Source organism: Suncus etruscus, chromosome 6 (assembly GCF_024139225.1).
Source record: "Suncus etruscus isolate mSunEtr1 chromosome 6, mSunEtr1.pri.cur, whole genome shotgun sequence".
Lineage (NCBI taxonomy): Eukaryota > Metazoa > Chordata > Mammalia > Eulipotyphla > Soricidae > Suncus > Suncus etruscus.
The window spans coordinates 72549049-72574848 of record NC_064853.1 but is presented as its reverse complement, the minus strand read 5'-3'; the positions used below and the strand labels follow the sequence as shown (position 1 = coordinate 72574848).

General features: G+C 41.1%; 2 protein-coding genes and 1 non-coding gene across 5 annotated transcripts in view; 1 reads left to right on the top strand and 2 right to left on the bottom strand.

Moving 5' to 3' along the window:
- SNX5 (sorting nexin 5) overlaps positions 1-25800 on the bottom strand; it is a 1173556-nt gene that overhangs the window by 532065 nt on the left and 615691 nt on the right. The gene's annotated exons all lie outside the window — the stretch shown is intronic.
- The window catches only part of LOC126010770 (D-aminoacyl-tRNA deacylase 1), a 168209-nt gene that overhangs the window by 40200 nt on the left and 102209 nt on the right, over positions 1-25800 (top strand). For both annotated transcript variants that reach the window (XM_049774362.1, XM_049774363.1), the window contains exon 4: positions 8472-8578. In XM_049774362.1, coding sequence (XP_049630319.1) covers positions 8472-8578 — 107 coding nt within the window. The remainder of the gene's footprint in view (positions 1-8471; positions 8579-25800) is intronic.
- LOC126012472 (small Cajal body-specific RNA 18) lies at positions 16560-16643 on the bottom strand. The gene has a single exon (XR_007496937.1). It is a non-coding gene; the product is annotated as a small Cajal body-specific RNA 18 (non-coding RNA).

Here is a 25800-nt window from a genome sequence, read left to right as displayed (position 1 = left end):
CCAAGTAAAGGCTCTCTTCATCCAAGGGACCTGGGGGACCTCCAGATTCAAGAAATTGAGCAGGTTTCATTTTTCAAGAATGTTGAGAGTCTCCAAGGGAGTATTTTAGTCAGCCTGACAGTGGCATGCTTTATGCAGGGCCCATCTGTCAGGACACAGTTTGGGAAGCATTTGGGTGTATGGAGCCTGTCAGACACACCTCCTTATAATCATGAGACCCATCACTGATTTTGCACACGCTTTTGCCAGCCACTCTTTTTGGCAGTCTTACTGGATTTTTACTCTGGTTCTGTTTTTTTGGATTGTTTCCCTGTGATGCAGATGAGAAACCGGCCATTGGTTGATTAAAAACTTGCTCTATGTCTTCGAACTTTAATCCTGTTTATCCTTAACCCTGGACCCTGTGTGACCTTACCTGAAAAGTTTTCTATCTTTCCCTTTCTTCTTTGGACTTTGATTGTTCTGGGAGCTCCATTCCAGAATCCTGTATGGCCTTACCATGCACCACTGTCCCCCTAGTCTATTTGTCACTCATTGTTGCATCACAGGCTTATGTGCACTAGTGCTGTCATCTTTCATCTTTTATCTCCAGCTTCATGCCTGGCACATAGTTGCTGAGGGCAAGACATGAGAGGTTTTTGTACATTCTTTGCTCCTATCTGTTGGAAGGCTAAGAGTACTGGATGTTTCTCTGTTTCCAGGGATTTGTCTGTTGGCCTCTGTGGCCCCATTTGTTCATATTTCTGAGTTTATCCTGGACGGAATGTAGGTGACTCTCAGTGCTCTTTAAGAACACTGTTCTTAGAACTTCTAGAACCACAAAGAAAGACTTCATCATATGCTCTACTCCTTGACCTTTGCAGATACCAAGATCTCTAGATACAGAGGTCTGATTTGATCACCCATGAAGGAGCAGAAGTCTTCCATACACTACAAAAGCACCAAGGGGAGAGTAAATGAATATGCAAAGGGTCAATAGTTAATCCCATGACAGTATACTTCAAGGGTGGAGAAACTCTGTATCTCTTAGGCCAAGGAAATTGCCTGTCTAATGTCCCCAATATTTACAGTGCCTACACAGGAAAAAAAAAAAAGCACAAAATAATATTTTTTATTTATTTATCCATTTTTTTTTTACTTATTTGTTTTGGTGTGGATGTTGAAGTAGTTGTCTCCAATTTTCTTTATTTTTCCTTCTTCCCTTTTTTTTTTTTTTTTTTTTTTTTTGGTTTTTGGGCCACACCCGGTGATGCTCAGGGATTACTCCTGGCTATGCGCTCAGAAGTCGCTCCTGGCTTGGGGGACCATATGGGACACCGGGGGATCGAACCGCGGTCCGTCCTAGGCCAGCGCAGGCAAGGCAGGCACCTTACCTCTAGCGCCACCGCCCGGCCCCTCCTTCTTCCTTTTTGTGCTCTGTCTTGCTTTTTATTTCAAGACTATGGCTATTATGTGGTGCTTATCTTTTTTGTTTTATCTTTTTTTAATTTTTATTGTGACCAAAGTGCATTACAAATCTTTCACTGCATCATTTATGGTACATAGTGACAATGAATGAGGGGCATTCCACCATCAGTGCTGTCCTCCCTCCACCCCTGTTCTCAGTATGCATCCCATATCTCCCTCCTCTACTCCCCAGATTGCTAGTGCAACTGGTCTCCACTTTACAGCTTGTTGTAGATTGAGCATCTATTCCACCATCATTGGAGATAAAAAGGATAAGAAAAAAGGGAGAAAAAATTTGGTGATAACTAGCAAAAAAAGAAAGAAGAGAGAGAAAAAAAAGAAAAGAAAAATGGAAGAAAAAAGAAAAACAATGGACCCGGCAAATAAAAATAAAAATAAATCTCTAAATAATAACCACAAAAGTAAAAAAGAAAGAAAAGTGGAAGAAAAAAGAGAAGGAAAATAAAGTAAAAAACTAGCAAATCAAAACAAAACAAGAAAAAGTATGGGTGCTAGAGTGGTAGGGTTTAGCGTTCCCCCTACTTTTTTTTTTTTTGCATAGGCACAGTAAGCATTGAGGAAGAAAGGGAATACCCGTGGCCTAAGAGATTCAGGGTTTCTCCATCCTTGAAGCATACCATCATGGGATCAACTCCTGGCTCCATATATACTCATTACCCCATCCCAAAGGCTTTTTTGTGATGTCAGGAAAGTTTTCTCTCGGTTGTGTGTGAGAAAATCAAGCCACTGTAGCTAGCGATCTTGATATTTGCGTGGGTTATAGGTCAGGGTCTAAGATAGAGTCTCTAGGTTCTAGAGGTTCCTATCCATCTTTGTTGTTGTGTTCAGTCTTCTGTAACACTTGCTCCCTGTTTTTGTTCAGTCCCTAAGCCGAAGCCTAGGATATTATGGATCCAAAGGTTCTGCTCAGTCTCTGTTGTCCAAGTTGGACCTCTGCAATAAGACATCTTGTTGTTGTTGTTGTTTTATCTGTCCTGGGCTACAGCCTAGGGTAGGGTTTTTCTTATTAGTCCCAAGGTAGGTTCTGTTCAGTCACGGTTGTCAAAGTCAGTTTTCTGTTGTTGGTGCTCTTATTTTTCACAGTTCAAAGGACAATATCTCTTCTGATTTTCATTTAGTGTTAGGTGATGTGATAGGACAACCTGGTCTTAGGTCAAGTTTTCTTTTCCTCGTCATATCAAAACTAGCACACGTTGGTGCCAGAGCAGTGTTATAAATCTCCCAATGGAGCTTAGTTCCTGGTGGTGTTGCCCGAAGCTGTATCATTTCTACATCGGGGATCTGGGGTTTCGGGTTGGACTAACACTGTCCAATCTCCTGGGGACTGTGTTGTATCCACATGACACATGTTCAGGATGGGAGGCACCCTTCTGCTATAAAAAGTGAGTTCTTATCCCTAGAAGATAAGATCTTGTTTCTGTGTCTATGGTTTCCCCTTTTTTTTACTGTGCCCATATAAAAACGTATGGTATCATACTGTGTTGCTGGTGCAATTCTGGGTAAGGATGACAGGCTGCACACACAGTCTCTGTCGTCTGGTTTTGTTCTGAGCTTTTATCCCAGTCAAGGCTTTTTGTACCAAGCAGCACCAAAAATGGTAAGGATAGAGAAAAAAATGTATATATTAAAATAGAACAAATAAATAAAACTGAGTTAAAAAGAAAAGGTATTTGAATAAAACAAGTGGTGGAGGAGGCTACTTGTATATTTAGGAATACACATCTTAAGATGTATTGTTATACAGGTATTGAGCTTCCATAGGCAATATAAGACTCCCAATTAGGTCTTTTGATATATTCTTGTGGGGAGTAAAAGCCAAGGTACTTTTTGATTCACAGGCCTTGGAGTTGAGTTTGAGAGATGCTTTGCTGCATTACGAGACCATATAGTGTCTTTGATCTGGGAGTTTTGCTGAGGCCGATTCCTGTATCGTGCAACAGTCCACAATTTGGTGGGGGTGAGAGGGGCCATCAAGCATGAGTCAGCAGGCGTGCTGGTTGTAGTTCTTTGCCGAGGCATGAGAACGGGGACCCAGAGGGTGTCTTTCACTGAGGATCTGGAAGGTGGTCTGTTGGGGCAGGAGGTCAATCTTGGTGCCTACCGAGTTAGGAACTGAGGGTAAAGAGGGTTAAATTAGGGGAAGATAGCGGATCAGGATTGGGAGATGTGGTGATAGAAGAGACACGGGTAGGGGAGAGGCAATACATGCAGGGGCTATATACAATATATATATATATATATGAATTGTTTGTGATTTCGGCTTGGAGTCAGTATGGAAAGTCACGTCCATAAAGACTGACTTTAAAGATCTATATGAGTGTTATCATCCAAATCTTTGGTATTCCATTTCCTTTCCTAGGAACCATCTAGAATAAAGAACATTTTTAGATAATGCTTAAAAAGTATATTTGCTCCTGCGCGGTTATGAAAATGAGTATTAGTAAGAAAAGACACCGCTGCAGGGGGTCTAGTATGAATACGGGAGGGGTTTCCCACCTCCCACCAGATTCCCAGCCATGCCAGTAGAAGAGGAGCAGTAATCCTGGCATGTGGGATCTTTTGGGTCCAGCTGCAGCCTTCCTCTCCAGTTTGAAAAAGCATGGGATTGGAGTTTCCCTCCTCCCCCCTCCCCCCAGAGCCCAGTTGCCAGACGTGGCCCTGAAGACCAGTTTGGCATGGGGGGGATCTCGGTCTCCTGGACTAGGTGGTCAGCCCAGGAGGGCATTGGCCAGCTGCCTGCCCAGATTTCCAGCCATACCTGTAGGAGAGGAGCAGGAATCCTGGCATGTGGGATCGTCTTGGTTCAGCTGCAGTCTCCGTGGTGCTTATCTTTATTGCTGTAGTGCTCACTGGATATTTTATTTGATATTTCTTTATGTATTGTTGTGGTATTCCACTTTTCCTTTTTTTTGGGGGGCACACCTGTTTGATGTTCAGCGGTTACTCCTGGCTAAGAGCTCAGAAATTGCCCCTGGCTTGGGGGGACCATATGGGACACCAGGGGATTGAACCGCGGTCCTTCCTTGGCTAGTGCTTGCAAGGCAGATACCTTACCTCTAGCGCCACCTGGCCGCCCCCCCCCAAGTTCCACTTTCATTTTCCCTTTCATCTCTCAAACCGAGGATGAGAGCCTCTAGAAGGACTCCGCCTATTTCCAGCTTATTTGATTTTTTTACCCCATTTGTTGCTTTTCTTTTCTTCAAACAAAACCACATAACTGGAACTGTCTGGTTCCGCCTCTCAGATAGAGGGGGAAGTGATGGAGGGTACCAAGAAAGGCAGTTGTATGATCACTAGTAAGCTAGACACAGAGGAGACCACTCATTCTAGCAGCCCGAAGGGGTGAGGGTGGGGATATGGGAAACAAGATGGGAACGGGGGTGGAGGGAGGACAAATTTGGTGATGGAAATTCCCCAGATTCAATGTTAATATGTACCTAAAATATTACTATGAAAGATATGCAAGCCACTATGATTAAAATAAAAATAATTAAAAAAGTCAAAAGAACACTGTTCTTATGTCACTGATCTTTATGGGGACCAGGACTTAACTGAGGTGTCAGGTGGGAGGAATGGACCTTTGGGTGATCCATGACAGCAATTCTCAAAGTGTTCTACTGACTGCTTCTGTAAACACAAGTCAGTGTTTGTGGATGGATCAGAAACAACAGAGTAGTTCTGGTGTTAAAACAGAAAGTTTGGGGCTGGAGCAATAATATAGATGTAGGACACTTGCCTTGCAAATGGCCTACCTGGGCTTGATCCCTGTATGATGCCTGTAGCCTTGAGCAATGCTGAGTGTGGCCCCCCAAACAAACAACCTCCCAAAATAACAACAGCAGTGCCCAAACCTCCAAACACAGTAAGTTTGGCATAGAACACAGACAGAGGTACTTGTTTTTTGAGGGGCCATTCCTGAGGAACAGGAGTGTTCTGCTGCCTTATTGGGCAAGTGGAGATGAATGCCCCCCTCTCTGTGTTCCATTCTCTGAGAAGATGGTGTCCTATGGTTCTCCAGTTTGTAGTACCTTCTGTAGATTGATCTCCTTTGCATGGGGTGAGGATGTTGAAGTTCCTTCTGCCTCTTCTACCCATGTGGCTGTGGCCTATTACAGGGCAGTTTTGGGGGGCCTCCTAAGCATTTTTTTCTCTTGCAGTTCATCATTTTAAAATTTAAACTCTAACATACAGAAAATGGGTACCGGTACATTCACTATCTATCCAGTCACATTCAGGCCTCTAAAAATCTCATCATCTGACTTCTCTTCATGATGAACTTTGTGGCTCCTTGATGCTTGCATGTATCTTCACTACTCAGGATTTTTGCCTTTGTGTTTTTTTTTTTTTTTGGTCATACCTTTTGGTGCTTAGGGATTACTCCTGGCTCATTACTCAGAAATCACTCCTGGCAGGATCCAGGAAACAAATGGAATGCTGGGGATTGAACCCGGTTCAGCCGCATGCAAGGTAAACACCCTACTTGCTATGCATTGCTCCAGCTCCAGGATTTTGGTTTTTGACCTTAATTGATTTATACATGATTTATAGATATATCACTACCTCCAAAAATGGAAGTGCTTCAGCAGATATGTAAATGTCATATAAATAGCATCTCAGTGATATGTTCTTTTTGCAAGCTACTTCCCTGTGGGGACCCAGTGGTGGCTTGGACTGCAGACAGTGGTGGGCAACCCCTTGTGGTGCTCAGAGGACCAGGCATTGTGAGGCTAGACACTCCAACATTTAACCATCTGCCCCTGCAGGTTACTTTTAACCTTGTCTGGCCCCTGCAGATTACTTATAAAGCCTTAAAAAAAAAGTTTTTGGGGCCACACCTGGTGATGCTCAAGGGTTACTCCTGGTTCTGCATTCAGGATTTATATCTGGAAGGCTCAGCAGAACCCTGTAGGGTGTTAGGGATGGAACCAGGTCAGATGTATGCAAGGCAAGTGCTGTACCCTCTATACCAGGGGTCTCAAACTCAATTTACCTGGGGCCGCAGGAGGCAAAGTCGGGGTGAGGTAGGGCTGCATAAGGGATTTCGCTTACCGAATATTTGCAATAAAAAATCGCATTAGTAAGAAAAAAATCGCGAAAAATCGTATTAAACATTTGCATACCCTGAACGGAACTGCTTGGGGTATGCAAATGTTTAATGTGATTTTTTTCTTACCAATGCGATTTTTTTTAATTGTAAGAATTTATTCAAGAGACAAAATTGATTAACATATTGAGGTGAACTAACATAACATAATATAGTAACATAACATAACATAATATAATTAATATAATATGATAATACATGTAAGTCAAAGAACATTTCTGATTAAAACACAATTTTTTGATTGTAATGGTTTACATTATTAGAGGCATTTTTAATTTATTTTTTTCACAAATCTTACACAGTGATATTTAAGGTACACAGTGACAATAAATGAGGGCCTTTCCACCACCAGTGTTGTCCTCCCTTCATCCGTGTTCCTAAGTATATATCCCTTATCTCCCTCCTTTATCCCCCAGAATGCTAGTGTAACTATAAGCATATATGCAGTTCCAGATATTTTTACTAGTGGTTTCTTAAAGATTTAGAGTCAAAGGAGCACTGTAAAAACAATGTTAGAGTGGCAATTATCATTTGCATGGGCCCACCAAAGTATGGAGGGCATGGAAAGGAAAAACTTTGGCCTAAGTACACGGAGACCCTACCCCTGAAGTTTCCTGACATAAGACCATTTCTAGGCTCCAGGCAAACTAGTTTGTCCAATCCCAGTCATTGTCTGTAGTGCCCATACAGTTATATTTTTCAGTCTCTGTTGTTGGTATCACGTTTCTGTACTGAAGATCCTGGAATCTGTATATCCTACATTGAAGTCAGGATGGTGCGGGGCTGCATCTAATTTCAATTCACAATTGAAGGGCAATGCAGAAAGCCCTGTCCAGTATGCGGGCCATTGTTGTTGTTTAAATCTCAGTGTTAAGGGAAGACTCTTTTGAGTAAATCAATGTCAGAGCAGCAGTAGGGTCTTCCCTGGTAGACGATTGCTTCCAGGTGATGTCATAGACAACTTTGGATGTTTCGTAGATGGCTTCCCTGTTCAGGGGTGACTGGAAAATGTCCAAACCTCTGAGGCCTGTGCTAGGTCATCATGTCAATGTTCAGGGTATAAGGTTCCACTAATGCGATTTTTATTGCAATTATTCAGTAAGCGAATAATTGCGAATACTGCGATATTTGAAGGCCAGCCACGGGCCACAAAATGTTGTATGGAGGGCCGCAAAAGGCCCACGGGCCGCGAGTTTGAGACCCCTGCTCTATACTATCCCTCTGCCTCTACACGTTCCTTTAAAAGACTACTGTGTGTTTTTGAGATTTGTTCCTTTGATAAATATGGCTGCTGTGATTTTCCATGGAGGAAATGAAATCATTCTCATGCATTTATTCCCTTAGTGGCACAGTGAGATTGTCCCCTTCTTACTTTTATGAACAAAGCCAGACTGAAGCCCTGAACTCTCATGCACAAGGGTTTCTAGGTTTCCTAAAGCAGAAGTTTGACTTAAGTTTGTCCAACTGAACTCTCCTGGATAAAGTAACAAAATGCTCTCTAATATACCTTTTTTTTTTTTTTTTGTTTTTTGGGCCACACCCCGTGACACTCAGGGCTGTGCTCTGGCTATGCGCTCAGAAATCGCTCCTGGCTTGGGAGGACCATATAGGACGCCGGGGGATCGAACCGCGGTCTATCCTATGCTAGCGCTTGCAAGGCAGACACCTTACCTCTAGCGCCACCTCTCTGGCCCCCTAAGACCATACCATTTTTTACCCCCACTTCCGTTCCTTTCATTCTTACCTAGTACATGGCATGTGCCTTCCTACTATGTCTGTGTTTCCCTTGTTTCTGTCAGTTCTATTCCCCAGCTTTCTAGTTACGTTGATTTGCGTGTGCTTTTCAGATAAGGCAATGATGTGTGGGGTCCTTATCCCTTCTGTTTGATTATTCTTGCAGATGGCAAGTTTGGGGCTTACATGCAAGTCCACATTCAGAACGATGGGCCTGTGACTATTGAACTGGAATCTCCAGCTCCTGGAGCTACTACTTCGGACCCCAAGCAGGTAAGCCGAGTCAAGTGTCAGCCTTGGATTTAGTCCCTGGAGCAGTTCACATTCTGAGGTGGGAAAACATCTCATCTTCTGTAACTTAGCTCATCCCTTTTTTTACGAATACATCTATTTTATGGTGTCTTCTCAATGCTGTGGCCTGGGACAGTGTGACTATTGACCCCTCCTATTTTAGGAGTCTAGAAAAATTGCCCCTCACTGAATCCTTTGGGCCTCCTTAGTGCTCCTGTCCTGGAGAGCTGCTGTGATGGCTATTTGCCACTGGGTGGCAGCAGAACATCAGCACTAGGTGTGGGTACATGATCCATTCAAAGGTCTTTGTAAATCCCCATATTTCTAAATGGTCACTGGATTTTCTTTCTGCCGGTTGTTTACGCGCTCAGAAGAAGTTTGTTTGTTTGTTTGTTTGTTTTGGCCACACCCTTTGACATTCAGGGGTTACTCCTGGCTGTGCGTTCAGAAATCACTCTTGTCTTGGGGGACCATATGGGACGCTGGGGATTAAACCACGCCACGTGCAAGGCAAACGCCCAACTGCTCTGCTATCGCTCTGGCCCCTCAGAAGAGTTTTTAAATTGCAATAGAGAAAAATCTATGACAGTCCTTGTGATGATTTTAGTTCTCTCACAGGTCCTTAATGCTTCTACTGGCTTTAATTAATGCAGCCACTTAATAGCTCTCTGGACACTTAGGGGCCACAAGAGGGGCCAGAGTGCAAAGGATGGTCCTGCCTCTGTCTCCCCTTGTTACAATGCTGTGGAGTAGGAAGATGCAGCGGGAGCCAGACATTTATAAATACAAACTATATGATGTGATTGGTTCAGTGTCATATTTTTTTTTTTTCAGTGTGTGTAGGGGCACTGGGCATCAGGAACCACTTAGTACTAAGGGGCACACCTGCAGCGCCCCTGTGTAAAACCTTACTGCTCTCTGAGCTAGCTACTTTTCTGGTTCCCCATGTTGTGATTTGAAGGAAACAGTATTTTATTTTTAAATTTTTTATTGAGACCATGGTGAAATATAAGTCCTTCATAGATGGATTTCAGGCATATAGTGACAGTGAATTAGGGCCATTGCCACCTTCAGTGTTGATCTCCCTCCACCAAAGTTCTCAGTGTGCATCTCATACTTCCACCCTTAGTCCCCTAGCCTGTTAGTGTAACAAGTCCATTTTAAGTTTAGATTGTTACAGTTTGGGTCTCTTGATTCTATTGTTGTTGACTTTGGCTTGAATATTTGGTTCTGACCTTTTTTTTTCTTCACTAATGCACCTGAGACCACTTGCCCAGGACCCCATCCTCTTTTTTTTTCTTTTCTCAATTTGTAGAAAAATGCAAACATATGAGGTAAAAATAAAGTAATTCATGTCCGAACACTTTTTTGGGGGGGTTTTGGGCCACACCCAGTGACACTCAGGTGTTACTCTGGCTATGCACTCAGAAATTGCTCCTGGCTCAGGGGACCATATGGGATGCTGGGGATCAAACCCAGGTTTGTCCTGGATCGGCCACATGTAAGCAAACACCCTACTACTCTACTATCACTCTGGCCCCTCATTTCCCAACATTCTATAAAAAAGGCAGAAGCCCCTATCTAGAAGATACAAATATAATTTTACAAAAAGGGGGGAGTGCAGAATTTTTGCTTGTTTGTTTGCATAGGTACTGCAAATGTTGGGAGAATTAGAAAGGAAGTACACTTGGCTTAAAACAACCGTGTCTCTACCCATGAAGCATCCTGTCATAAGACTTGACTACATGCTTTGGGCATACTAATGGTCTAACCCCAAGGTCTTTCTTCATGGTTCCAGGAAAAGTTCTACTCAATTTATAATTGTTGCAGTCAGTCTTCTGTAATTAAAGATCTTGATTTTTGCACAGATTCTTTATGGAAGCCAGAGTGTCATGGAACGTCTTCTGATTTCATCTCACCATTAGGTGGAGAGGCAGGGAAATCTTCTCTGTATCATTCCAATTTTAGTATATGTACTGCCAAAGCAAGCACAAAGGGAAATCTTAAGCAAGTTGTTGCTATTTCCTAGTTGTCAGGATGTTATATGAACCTACTCTAGAGCAAGTCCATGCCAGGACGACATTATTGCCTTCCTAGGTGTAAAAAGGTGACTTGTCTCAGGTCAAGTTGTTGCACTGGTTGACTGATGAAGTCTCAGAACCTGGACATGCTCAGAACTTTTCTATGTGTGCCCAGTAGGTGGCAACAAGCAGGCACGGATGGGCTCCTTGTGTGCTGGTGCTGGCCTTTGCCTCTAGTCTGCCTTTCCCAAATGGAGAAGGGGTTTCCTTGGGGGCAAAGAGCAAATTTACTTGCCTTTCTGTTGATTGAAAGACTGCAGCCAGATTCTTTTCATTGGAAAATAGACCATTATTTCTACCAGCAACTTTTAAATCTATAACTTCATTAATAATCCAACTAGAAGTGAAACTGTAGACATGACAGAGAATGATTGTTTGGTAGTTCTAACATGGAGATTAACTCCTCCTCTTCCTGTTGTTGTTATTGTTGCTATGTTGGGAGTAACAACATCCTTACTTGTGGGGCTTCGGGGTTGCACACTTGTAGAGGCAGAAGGACTACATTGGTAGTGGTGTTGGGGATCCCCCTTAATGATGGGGGTGGTGCTGAGTTAGACTCCAAAGGCATCACATCTGCAAAGCTGGGGCTTTACCATTGGGGCTTATCTCCAAAGCCCCAAAATATAGATTATTTAAACCAGCCAATCACATGAAGCATACGTGTGTGTGTGTGTGTGTGTGTGTATGTGTGTGTGTATGTGTGTGCTTGCATGCATGCACCTATGAGTATTTCACTTATATAATAAAGTGTCTTCTCAGTCGATAGCTCTATGTTGGACACTTATAAAGAGAGAAGAAAGGGAGAGGAGTGGTTCTGTTCAGTTTCTGCTCCCAGGGATATATTCAGAGCAACAGAAACTGGAAATAGGCCGAAAAGATAGAATGGAGGTAGGCATGCAGAAGGACAGTGGTTTGAATGCTGGCATCCTATATGGTCCCCCGAGCCTTCCAGAAGTGATATCTGAGTGGAAACAATGATTTGTTTGTTTAGGGATCACACTAGAGGTTCTGGGGACAGAGGGAGGCTATTAATGACTATTTGCTCTCTGATGCTGGAGACCAATCAGTGCTGGGGATTAAACTGGGCATCCTGCATGCAGAGATCATCACCTCAACCCAATCTCCCAAATGTGGATGGTTTATGATGGTTGCAGTAATCAAAAACAGTGTATGTTATCAGTGCATGTGAACAACCACCTTTAAGCCCTCCTTAATCCTCCTCAGTGCTTCTCTAATGCATGGCTGTGCTTGCCCCCATCTTAGTCTGCTGGTTTCTACTCACCCCCACGCCACCCCCTTCCCTGTATTTGACTTGCTCTTACCCTCTCTCTATCAGAGAATGGTTGAACTCTTTCCCATTCTGGGCTCTGTGATCAGAGCCAGCCTCTCCTTGGGGGGACTCTCTGATCTCCTCTCTCCTAAGGAAGTCCCTTCTGGCCCCTCTGTCATCCTGCTGGTTGGATGATTCCTCGCACAGCACTTGGTACTATCTGTTGCCATTTGTTGTTTTTTTATTTCTTGTGTGTTCGAAACACTTCTGAACTCCAGTTCCCTGAGGCTTTTTTGTTTTTCACTTTTTTATCCTGGAATGTAACATGTTCTAGAGTGGTGTTTATAGGACATCAAAGCCATGATTGAGTTCTGAGAAGGTGAATTCCCCTGCTGTAGTTGCTGGGGTGGCTGGAGGCTGGAGTTGTCCCATATGGAGAGGAGAGGATATCTCAGTTGACCTTCCCAGAGCTTCAAATGGGGCACATTAGTGTGTGGGAGAATCACAGAATTCTGTTATGGCTGAGTCTGGTGATGGCTGGTCGAGGTAAGTCATGCTGTGCCTGCCTTGGCCCAATCTCTGAGAAATTTTGCAGTTGCCCCTGCAGCCTTTGCAAGTCTTGCCCTCATTAACAGCATGCTTAGTGTGTATATCATGCTAAGTTTTACTAGCAAAGAGAAGTTGGAAGAAGTGCTTTAAGTTTTGTTTGTTTGTTTTGGGACCATACCTGATGGTGTTCGGTGGTCACTCAGGAATCACATTCCTGATGAGTTAGGGTGACCATATGGGGTACTGGGGATCAAACCTGAGCCTGCCATTACAAGGTAAATGCTTTTCCTTTTGTATTATCTCTCTGGCCCTGAACATTAGAATCTTGTTTTTTTTGTTTGTTTGTTTGTTTTGTTTTGGGGCCATACCCTGCAGTGCTCATCACTCTGGCTCTGCACTCAAGAATTACTCCTGGTGGGCTTGGGGGACCATGTGGGATATCGGGGATTGAATGTGGGTTGGCCTCAAGCAAGGCAAGCACCTGACTTTCTACCCCTGTACTATCGCTTTGGCCCTGAGCATTAGGTTCTTACTGTGAATAATGTAGAACAAGGCATGGATATAGTAGCAGAGCATCCAGACCAAGGAATATTTTTAGAAGAGCAGGATTCTGGTAGGAACATCCTGATTATTATGTAGAAAAGGTTGCTTGAGTTTGAGTTTTATCCTGGGAAGTTGGAGAATGGGTGAGGTTAACATCCTCAGCAGCCATTCTGATGGGAACATTTAGTCTTGCTTTGTTTTCATTTTCCTTATTTACTTTTGTTTTATTTTTTGGGGGAGTGGTATATTTCCTCCTGACAATTGGGGGTGCTTGGTGCAGGGTGTGGGCAGACTAGACTATATGCAATACTGGGAATTGAACTTGGGTCTGCCATGTTTGAGGTGAATACCTAAATCCCTGTACTGTCTGTCTCTCTGGTCCCTTTTATTTTGTTACTATCTTAAATGCTTCCCCTTTTATGGAGAGTGCTTGCCTGAGTCTCCTCTGGGTGGGCTTGTACATGTGGGCAAGTTTTTCTGATTAACAGAATTTTGTAAAAGGCTAGACTTCTCTTCCACATAATTGGCGGTGATGATTTCATTACTTATAGTCTCACTCTTAATACAGTTAAAAATCTTCCTAAATCGAAATGCTTGAAGGATTTGGAAAAATGATCTTTCAAATTTCTAACTTAAATTAGCTTATGTGGTTACTTAACAAGTCATTGGAATATATGGACCTTATGAAAATTGGAGCCAGAGACTATAATTTTATCTGCTTCTTTGAATATTATTTCTTCACCTGTAATTTTCCACTCTATGCCCAGGAGCATGGTAATATCTAGATTGAGATTTTGCTTCCCTTGGGTCTGAGAGAATCAGGTTGGGTAGAAAGGAGGTGGTTAAGAGCTCTGTTCAGTTTTCTGGCTTTGACTTCAGGTGACAGGGCCTATTACTATGGTAGGATCCAGAGATGGAAGGAGAGACAGACTGGATTCTGGTGGAAAGTCCTTTAGAAGGCCAGAGAGGCATGCTTCTAGGTAGTAACAAATCTTAACACAAAGTGGTCTGAAAAGGAACAATTATGTTGCTTAACAAAAGTTTTATTTATAGAACATTTATTTAAATGTATACATTCCTTTTCTCACTTTATTTTTCAAGTCTTCTGTTGCAAGTCAGCCCCTTAAGAGGTTGACTGATGAAGGGATGGAGGATGAGGCCTTTCTCCTCCAGCTCGGACCACACGTCTGTTACCCTGTTCAGTTGGCGATTATGAGGTGAATGCAGTGGGAAGAAAGCCAACAGGCAGTCAGGGTTTCAAAGAAAACAGCTCTTTATTCCGTGAAGAGACCGAAGCCAAAAGGCCTAAGAATAGGTCCAGGACAAAAAGCCTCTCGCCTTCCACAGACCCTTGTTTTTATGCCCCAGAATCAGGTACCACCCAATGGCAGAATCAGGTACCACCCCAATGGTGGGAGCAGAATCAGGTACCACCCTAGAGTGGGAGCAGAATGCCAGGTCACACCCTAGGGTAGGGCACAATCACCGATTAGGGTAGGGTCAGTAGCATAATAATCCCGTTAAAATGTTTACGTACACAATAGTCTTCAACCCCAGATAGTGGTGCCCAATTTGTCTTGGCTCTAGTTTTGCTTCACTTGGCATAAAGAGGTTCCATTTGACTTGTCACAAGGGTGTGCTGTTGAGACTAAAAATGACAGCCTGATCACACTGTCCATTATTCCAATCAATCTCATGCTTTCTGTTTTCTTTCCTTCTTTTTCTTTCTTTCTTTCTTTCTTTCTTTCTTTCTTTCTTTCTTTCTTTCTTTCTTTTTTCGTTTTTTCTCTTACTTTCTTTTTTGTTCTTTCTTTCGTTCTGTTTCTTTCTTTCCTTTCTTTCTTTCTTCCTTTTCTATCTTTTTATCTTCCTTTCTTTCTTTCTTTCTTTCTTTCTTTCTTTCTTTCTTTCTTTCTCTCTCTCTCTCTCTCTCTCTTCTCTCTCTCCTCTCTCTCTCTTTTTCTTTCTTTCTTTTCTTTCTTTCTTTTCTTTCTTCTTCTTCTTTTTTCTTTCTTTCTTTCTTTCTTCTTTCTTTCTTTCTTCTTTCTTTCTTTCTTTCTTCTTTCTTTCTTTCTTTCTTTCTTTCTTTCTTTCTTCCTCTCCTCCCTCCCTTCCTCCCTCTTTCCTTCTTTTTTTTTTTTTTTCTTTCTTTCTTTCTTCTCTTTCTCTTCTTTTTCCTCTTCCTTTCTTTCTTTCTTTCTTTCTTTCTTTCTTTCTTTTCTTTCTTTCTTTCTTTCTTTCTTTCTTTCTTTCTTTCTTTCTTTTTCTTTTTCTTTCTTTCTTTCTTTCTTCTTTCTTTCTTTCCTTCTTTCTTCTTCTTTCCTCTCTTTCTGTCTCTCTCTTTCTCTTTCTCTGTCTCTGCTGTCTCTCTCCACTGCTGGCTCTATCCTTAGGAATCATTCCTGGTGGGGTTCTAGGGTCTATATGTGGTCTATATATATATTGAATCTGGCCATATGCAAGGCAAGCATCTGCTTTGTATTGTCACTTCAGCCACCCAATCATTCATTTATTTCTTCACTTTAAGTTATTAAGTATATATTGACTGTGAGTCCTGCTATATTTTTAGACTGAAGCATTAGTCAAATTAGTCAAATGCTCAAAATGCTCAAGCTTCTTCATTTCAGCATTTTTGTTATTGCAGTCATTGGTTTATCATAGTATCAGGTGTTAGTGACCCTGAGTCCTGCAGGTGGGTGACCCTTACAAAAAAGGTGTATCGTTACCTAGATAGGATGAGGCAGGCCTCAGACCATAATCCTTAGACTCCAGATTTCTTCCATTTTTGGATCCTTTCAAGGGTGACCATCTGCTGAATTCAGAAAGCAGCATAGGCTGTGTGAAGAGGCAGGGGCTGTGCCTGAGCTTTGTTACCCCTCTCTGTTCCTCTGGTCAGACTGTCCAGAGATGGATCAGGATGGTCATGAATGGGGGTGAACAGAGACACCTTCTTTCTGATGCATATGTATTTGGTTGATAAGAAACTCTGGGGGGGGGGGGCTTGCAGAGGTTTCTCAGCAGCTGACTTCTGAGTTGGGGTAGTGAAAATTCTGAGATACTGACAACAGTAACATTGCTGAAACCTCTGTGACAGGCAACAAAGACTTAACATTCATGCCCCATGTTGGGCGTCAGTTATTTTCTAGGAGGTTGGTTGAGGTTTGATTCCCGCAGAGCTCCAGAGAGGGAAGGCACTTCCACCCAGGCCTGGAGAAGCTGTTTCGATTGTATAGATCTGCAGCATATAATCCACACAGACAGGAGGGTAATGAGTCAAGAAGGTAGGACACAAACTCTTTTTCCAACCGCCAGTTGCTCCAGAACTCCAGAGCTCACTCGATAGCTGCAAAAGGAACTCCGTCTTCCCAGCTTAACTCCTGATTATTCAGATCTAAACAGTTCCCCTACCTGAAAGATCGTAGGTGGGAAAGCAGGTGGGAAAACAGATACCAAAGAGAAATATTATGATTTTTTTTCTTTAATTTTCTAATTTTTTAAAACTTTTCACTTAATATTTTTTCAGTCTCAGTCCGTTCTCAGAACATGCTACATAACCTGGTTCCCAAGAACTCAGACTGGGCAGTGGTCTAGTCATCATTGACCCAGGCTAGCAGATGCTGCGGCAGAGGCCCTCCCTGATAGCCTGTCCTCTTCTGCAGCCCTGCTCCCCGCCACCTGGCCCCGGGGCCCAGCTAAGCCAGACACATTCTCATAGTCCTCTCAGGCCCGATAGGCTCCGCTGCCAGCAATGGGTCCTGATCATATAAGGAAAATATCACGGGCTCATGTAGGGGCTTCAGAAGGGGCGGGGGGTCCCTGACCTGTCACATCTGGGCATCGACCTCACCTGATTGGTCCTAAACCCAGTCCCAATGCCAAGACATTGGCCCCCAGTCTGTGAGAAATATTATGAAAGTTTCTAAATACTTAACAGGGTAGCTTTGAGTTAGCATTTTTTTATTTAATCCAAATGGTTGTCCTAAATTAGGGTACCATACAGCCTTAATTAGTCCAAATAGGACTTAAATAGGCCTAAGTGATAACACAGTGGTTTTGTCTTGCACAAGCCAGTTTCAGTTCGATCGTCAGTCAACACCCTATTTGCCCCCTGTACACCACCAGGAGTAAGCCCTGAGCATCGCTGGATGTGGCCCCCAAACAAACGAATGACACCCCCCCCCCCCCATCACACAAAAGTGTCTAGGGGATGTAAGATTCTCTGCCTGGCGAACAGTTTCTGCTAGATTGATCAATTTACCTCTGTTGTACTTTCTTAAATCTGTAGCATGTGTTACTAACTGGTAAAAATGGAAATAGGCCTCATTCTGCTCTTGGAATATAGTTGGTAAATGAGAAACTACTTTCTTTTCTTCTCTCATTGATATATAAAACATTTCTAATCTCCAACTACAGTAAAACATCTGGTTTATTTTAAATACTTTCTCAGGGCACTAATGGGTTAGTGAATTTAAGGTTGAAGGGCTTGGTTCCTGTGTATATGTTTTAGTAGATTCTTAGATGTTTTAATCTATTTCACTGGTTGATATTTTAAAACAAATTCTTTACCTTGTTGGCTTGCCAAAGATTAATAGCATCTTTCCCCCCCATTTAACAAAAATATTCTAGAGGACGTAAAGTTCATGCTTATATGAATTTATGTTAGATACAGAAACAAGTTTATGTAGATTCAAGGTTATAATTGAGAACTTTTAGCATCGTAGTTGTTTTACTAATAGTGCCATAATTTAGAACCATAGATGGAAAAACATTGTGCTAGTTAGTGGTGTTTTGTAGGTAACCTCATTCAAAGGCAAAGAATGATCTAGAAGTAACAAAAATGTAAAAAAAAAAAGATTTTTATATGTATATGTATTCTCAACGGATACCGCACTTATTGGTGCAGGGCCTCTTTGCCATCAAAAACATAGCCTAAGTGCATTCTGACAGATGAAAGATTTTTCTTTTCAATCTGCTTGGGCTCTAAGAGAAGATAAGAAGGGTGAGTGGTGTGCAAATTGGGTCAAGTGGGTTTTTAAATGCATCCTGAATTGCTCTAGATGGATCCTCCAAGTTTTGTGTGCATTTATGGGAATGAATGCTTTTTGCCAGGAAAAAAGGTTCAGGGCTTCTCTGATTCTCAGAAGGCCTCTGTAAGGTTGGGGGTTGTTTTTCATGGACTTCATATTCTCTCTTAATTAGAATCATTCAGGCATATAGAATTGTTCCCTAAAGTCTGTCTGAGGACTACTGACTTCAGGTCATTGCAGGGCAGTATATGAAGATATTTCCATCCACTGGCAGAGTAAGGGGATACTCCACACTATGGATTCTCCACACTATGACATATGTGTCAGGGAAAGCTGAGAAAATAACAATAGTTCAGTATCTAGGTGACAGCACCATGAGGCATGTGCTAGTTGAATTGTTTCTTCTTTTCTTCTTCTTCTTCTTCTTCTTCTTCTTCTTCTTCTTCTTCTTCTTCTTCTTCTTCTTCTTCTTCTTCTTCTTCTTCTTCTTCTTCTTCTTCTTCTTCTTCCTCTTCTCTTCTTCTTCCTCTTCTTCTTCTTCTTCTTCTTCCTCCTCCTCCTCCTTCCTCCTCCTCCTCCTTTCTTCTTCTTCTTCTTCTTCTTCTTCTTCTTCTTCTTCTTCTTCTTCTTCTTCTTCTTCTTCTTCTTCTTCTTCTTCCTCTTCTTCTTCCTCTTCTTCTTCCTCTTCTTCTTCTTCTTCCTCTTCTTCTTCCTTCTTCTCCTCCTCCTCCTCCTCCTCCTCTTCCTCCTCCTCCTCCTTCTTCCTTCTTCTTCTTCTTCCTCCTCCTCCTCCTTCATTTTTTTATTTTTGGATCACATCTGGCAGCACTCAGGGGTTACTCCTGGCTCTACACTCAGAAATCACGCCTGGCAGGCCCGGGGGACCATATGGGATGCCGGGATTCGAACCACCATCCTTCTGCATGCAAGCATGCCTTACCTCCATACCTCCATGCTATCTCTCTGACCCTTATTCTTTTCTTTTTAAAGATTTTTCTTGAGGTGAGTTAACGTGGTTACAATAGTGGAAACTTTTACCTCTTTTTTTTTTTTTAAAGATTTTGTTTTGGTTTTGGGTCATACCTAGCAGTTCTCAGGGGGTGCTCCTGGCTTGGCATTCAGGAATTAATCTGGTGGTGCTCTGGGGACCATTTGAGATACCAGGGATCGAACGCAAGTCTACTACATCCAAAGCATGTGCCCTGCTTGCTGTACTATCTCTCGCCAGCTCCACCTTAATGCTTTTTGGCTAAACAAAGTTACTGCACCTTTACTCCCACCAAAGTACCCAAGACCCTACACCATCACTATGTCACTTTTTTTTTTGGTTTGTTTTTGAGCCATACCTGGGGGTGTTCAGGGGTTACTACTGGCTCTGTGCTCAGAAATCACTTCTAATCGTTCTACATTCCCTGTCCTTCTTGCCCCACAGCTTGGTATCCTCAGTATTGTAGCCAAAGTCCAGGAGTTTGGCACCATTTTATTCTTGTTTCTTAAGTACTACCCAGTGCAGATTTCCCTGTGACTAGATGAGGTATATCCTTTTAGATTTTTAGTTGAGAGAAATTTTACTTCAGTTTTTGAGTGCCAGACCTTGACTAACTGAATGCACTGGTTGGGATGGGTTTAGTAAACACTCCAGAAAGAACAGCACCTCAGTCTCTGCTTGGAGAATTACAGGATTCTTATATAAGGAATTATATAATTGTAAAGGCTTTGGCAACTTTGGCTGATCAAACACATGGAACATCTTTAAGTGTTCATAATTTATACTGTATTAAGTTTCTGGTGAAAGCTTTTTCACATTGGGTTGTTAGATTAATTTCCTGCATATTGTTGACTATTTCTTTAATATTGGTAATTTCTTTTTTTTCTGTTTATCCATCTGAAGTGCTCTCCTTCCCTGTTTCAACCTATTGCTTTCTCCTGTCTTCTAAGGTTCACTTCAGATAGTGTGTCATTCATGCCATGAAGGTTAGTTTCTTTTGCCTTTGAATATTGTTTGGTGTGGCATAAATTTCCCATTGTTATTCCTTTGTTAATTTATTTACTTGCTTGTTTATCACCAATTTGCCCATTCGTCTGCCCACTCACCATGTCACTCAACTCTTGGGTTTCTACTTTCTGCTCTCCTTTTTGTTTAGGTGTAACACTGAACTAAAGATTTTCTACTAGTGGGAAACATGCAAAAACAAGTATAATTTAAAACTGTAATTACATAAACAAACTAGAGTACAGAGATTGCTGTAGGGGTTGGGGCTGCCTTATTTACAAATATTAGGGCTGGTTACTGGGGTAAGGGGAATCAGTCATATGAAGAATGAGCTAGACGGGGGAATCAAAAGATGTGGATTCCTGGGTCAACTGATGAAAAGGAAACCAGTGTGACTGAAACATGGAAGGTGAGGGGAAATGGTAGAACATGAAGACAAATCCATGACATGACCTTGAATGGTACAAGATCTTATGACCCAGGTCAGGAATTTGAATTTATTGGGACTGAAGGTGAGAACATCTATATATTTGCAGGAGGAGCTGAGACTGGATCATAGTGTTGACTAGGAAAGGGGAGAGAACAGTCACAAGGGGAACAGCTATGATTGTCTGCAATAGGTAAACAAGAAGACCTCAGAATCTGGGTATATTTTGGGTACTTTGAACAGCTCTGATGTTCTGCCTCCCACAGTTGAGTTTTTCTGTAAATGATTCTTGCTTGAATTAGTTTATTCCATGATCTAAGCATAAAGTCTCATGTTCCCTCAATTCACTCTGAAAAAGACCCAATTTCTGACTCCAGTGCCAGCATGGTAAAAGGATTCTATGGTGTGAGTTTTTAGTATGAGATCAAATATTTAGATATAAACTATATGATATTCATATATTTGTTTTGTTTTATTTTATTTTTGTTATTGGTTTTGGGACCATATCTGGTGGTGTTTGGGTGATCTTATGGTGCTGAGGATCAAACCTGGGTCCCCTGCATGTCAGTCATACACTCTGCCCTTTGAGTCCTTTAATAAAGACCTCTTCAGTCCTTAACTCTGTTTCTGAGTGATCTTTGGGTACAGTATAAAGGCAAATTCAGAACCTCATTTTGATGGTTAAAAGAGAAGCAAACTTCAGCATTTAAGACCCTCTTTTTCAACACAGCATGAAACCAGATGTCTTACTGGTGCTTAGCTTCCCCTTTGTCTTCTGCAAGAACATTTTATTTTTTTTTTAAACATTTATTTATTTAAGGTTTTGGGCCATACCCAGCAGCACTCAGGGGTTACTCCTGGCTCTTCGCTCAGAAATCACTCTCAGCAGGCTCGGGGGACCATGTCGGATGCTGGGTATTGAACTCAGGTCCATCCTGGGTCGGCCAACTTCAAGGCAAACACCTTACTGCTGTGCTGTTGATCCAGCCCCATGCAAAAAACATTTTAATCATAAAAAGAAATTGTAAGAAGCCAAAGTAGTGTTCATAGTTTATGTGGGGTGTGTGTTTTTATGTATACATATGTATGTATGTATGTATATATATACATGTATGTGTTTTTAGCTTATAGTGTCAAGTTATAGTGTTCTCAGTTTGTAAAAATCAACTCTTGAGAGACAGCATGGATGCAGAGGCAGCAAGATGGATGGAGGGCAGCTGAAGGAGGCTGCTTAAAAAAGTTAGCTTAGAAGCCATATGAGATATGCACATGGCAGTTAGGGCCTTGTAATAAAGCTGGATTTCTCCTGAAACTTAAAAAAAAAAAAAAAGAATCAAGTCTTGGAAAAGTATGCTTTCTGGTATTCATTGATCTTGGAAATTATGGGAAATAATTGTCAGAAAAAATGGCATTTGTTCTAGATGCCAAACTGAAGTCTAAGGCCAGACACAGTACCCCATGCTGTTAGTGTGTTGCTGCTTATAAAAACCTCTTACCTGCCTTGTTCCATCATCTTAGTTATTTTTGTTAATATGAAAAGCAAAAGAATAGCACTTCTATGAAGATTCTACACAGAAAATAGATTCCTTTGACTACTTTCCATAAAATGTGAAGTCAATTTCATTTCTATTTTTAATCATGAAAGTAAAGCCCAGAAGCTTCAATTTCTGTGTAATGGAAAGATCTGACACTGTGGCCTTGTTTCCATTTTCCATTCCTGTGCGCCTAGGAATATGATGCCACATAATATCACCCGAGCAGTGGCCCTGTTTAGGAGTCACAGAGTTGTTTGACTGTAAAGGAATGGAGGGCAAAGGATGTTATTAACTGAATGTGTCACTGCTCGGTCATGAGACCTTCAGGGAATTAGGAAAGTTCTCTAAATCTGCATTTTCAAATTCAGAAGGAATCTGGCTTCATGTTTTGTGTATTGATTTATTTATTTTTTGGGGGGATTCATGTTATTCATTTGCCACCTCCACTTTCACCAGGGAGCTCATAGTATTAAAAATTTCATGCAATTTACAAACTGAAAGTACTCATTTAGAAATGTTATTTTTTACTAGAAAGAATTTTTTTAGTATTCCTGGGTAGAAAGCTATTTTTATAGAAACAGTGCTTTTCCTGTCTTTTATTTTTCTCTTGAGCTCCTAAAATAACATTTGTGTCCTTTTTTCAATATAATACATAAAATCAATATCCTTTAAATAGTACACTAAATATACTTTGGCTTATAAATGTTTTCCCAGAGGAAACACCATTAATAAATTTGTGTTTTCTTCTAGACTTAGTAAAAGAGTTGACTCATATTTATACATAGAAAACATGGTGTTTCTGCATATATAGTAGTTGTTTTTGGTATTTGTAATAAAGTATACATAAAAATAACATTTTAACCATTTGGTCAGGTTGGGCTGGCATTGAAAGCTTCCTATTGCTATCAGCCATTTCTAGAACTTAGCTCATTTTGCCAGACTGATACTCTATCCATTAAATATTAGGTCATATTAATGTTTTTGTTTAATTTTGGAGGGAGTTGCACAAATTTCCTCTCTCACCAGCAGTCCACAAAGGTTCTGATTTCTCCAAATCATTGTCAGTGTTATTTTTTTTTTTAATTTTTTTTTATAATATCTATCTTAATGGTCCTAATGTTCTGTCTCTAAAGTTGTGCTTTTCACTTCACTCATGTGCAGTAACATAGCACCTTCTCATGGTGCTAAATACTGGCCACTGTGTGTCATCTTTGGGGAAACACGTGTTCAAGATCTTTACCTTCTTTTGAATCGAAGCTTAAAAAATAGATTTTTTTGGTTATTCAATTATTGGAATTTATTTTCTTTCTGAATATTAGCTTTTCAGTAAGGTACTTAATTTACAAATATTTTCTCCTATTCCAATGGTTGCCTTTAGAATAAAAAATAAATAGATTAAATGTTAAATGATAAATAGAATAAGTAAGTGATAGTGGTGGAAAGTGGTCACTCTGAAAGGTGGCAAAGAGATAATGCATGCTACCTTCTAAGTATCATATTGTTTGTATTGTAAACTACTGTGCCTAATAGGAACAAAGAAAAGAAAAGGGTCAGCCATGAGGAGGAAAATGGGGGGGCTCTGGTGGAGGGAAGTGGTGAAGAGATTGGGTGTTGGAACATTGTATAGCTGGAATGAAATCATACCTAATTTTATAATTCATGGTGATTCAATTAAAAAAAAAAACAAAGCAAAAGGGGCTGGAGAGATAGCACAGTGGTAGGGCATTTGCATGTGGCCAACACGGGATGGATCTGGGTACTATTCCTGGAGTTCTATATGGTTTCCTGAGCCTGTCAGGAGCGATTTCTGAGTGTAGAGCCAGGAGCAATCCCTGAGTATCACCTGGTGTGGACAAAAACAAAAACAAAAACAAAGAAAAAAGAAAAGAAAAAGGAAGAAAACACACACACAAACACAAAACCAAAAACAGAACAAAACAAAAAATTTACAAACAACATAAAATGAGAAAATTAACATTGGTAATTTATGACATCTATCTGTAAGACCCCATTCATATTTAAGCGGTGATCACAATAACTGGTTTTTATTGTGATTCAGAGACAGTGTGTTGCCTTTAATTGTCGTTTGTAATGGACTTTAGTTTCTTTTATTCTAGATAAGTTTCTTTTCTTTACCATGACATTAGGAAGAGTCTAGTTATTTTGAAAATGTCCTTAATTTGGATTTCCTTGGGATGATAGTCAAGACGTATATGTATTCATGTATGTGAATGCATGTGTGCATATGTTCTGGATACCATACTATATTATGTATTCTAAAACATTCTTCTTTTCCCACTCTACAAATGTTACTTATTACACTTACCAGCTAGTGTATTCATTGTATTTCTTTTCTTTCTTTCTTTCTTTTTTTTTTTAGAACATCTTACATTTTTTTTTGTTTTTGGATCACACTCGACAGCACTCAGGGGTCTCTCCTGGCTCCATGCTCAGAAATCGCCCCTGGCAGGCTCAGGGGGACCGTATGGGTTGCCGGGATTCGAACCACCGTCCTTCTGCATGAAAGGCAAATGCTTTACCTCCATGCTATGTCTCCGGCCTGTTCATTGTATTTCATTGAGCCGTTCCCCTTTGATTGACCTTTGGGGTTGTTGGTAATTTTTTGCTGTTACTAATGATGGTGCAAAAATCATTCTTTTGTAGACTTCCTTTTGTGAATATTGATTTTTTAGGCAATAGACCTACTATGATTAAAAAATTTGAAATACTTCAAACATACTAAAACTAAAGGAAATAATAGGGGACCACCTATTTTTAATAAATGGAATTTGCTCCAAGTTGTTTTCACTGGGTGAAAATTATTTCTAATGATGAAATAATGATGAAAACAAAAATTTTGTTTATTCAAAGGAGAGGTATTTTTAGGAAAGACAGGCAGATTTTTAAAAACAGTAAATGTAGGTTTATCACCCAGATGTGACTGAATAAAATACCAGGTAGACTCAGCCAATTTTTTTTTCAGCTTCCTTCATGTCTTTTAAAATAGAATTTTGTTAAATGAAACATGAGGACAGCTCATGAAAGGTTAAGAGTAATAGACCTGAAAGGCTTGCTTGGAATCAGTCAAAACTTGTTTGTCTCCTTGGATACTTTATTATTTTTTTTTATTTTTTATTTTTTTTGTTTTTTTTGGGTCACGCCCGGCATTGCTCAGGGGTTACTCCTGGCTGTCTGCTCAGAAATAGCTCCAGGCAGGCACGGGGGACCATATGGGACACCGGGATTCGAACCAACCACCTTTGGTCCTGGATCGGCCGTTTGCAAGGCAAACGCTGCTGTGCTATCTCTCCGGGCCCGGATACTTTATTTTTAATATTTTTATTTAAACACCATAATTACAAACATGACTGTAGTTGGATTTCAGTCACAAAAAGAATTGGTTCTAGTGTCAGGGAAGATGAAAGTAGTTTCAAGAACTTATTTCAGGCCTGTTTCAGCCTCCAGATTAGATTTGTGTTAGATCAATCCCATACTCATTGCTGAAGTTAAGCTAGTCAAGAAAGAAGGAAAGGAATCAGGTTAGACCCAGCTTACTTCCATGACACATATGAAATGGAATTTTCTAGAGGTAAATGCATAATTTCAGGGTAGAGAAGTAGTAATAGACTTTGAAGCTTTCTTGAACCTGAGGAAAAGACTGGAGGAAGAGGAAGATTCTGTCTTTTCTTATATATCTGTGGGGAGAAAGCTGTGTGCCACCTCTGCATTGCCAAATCCTTGGAGTTCTTGGGACCCTCAGCCAGAAATGAAGCCATGTG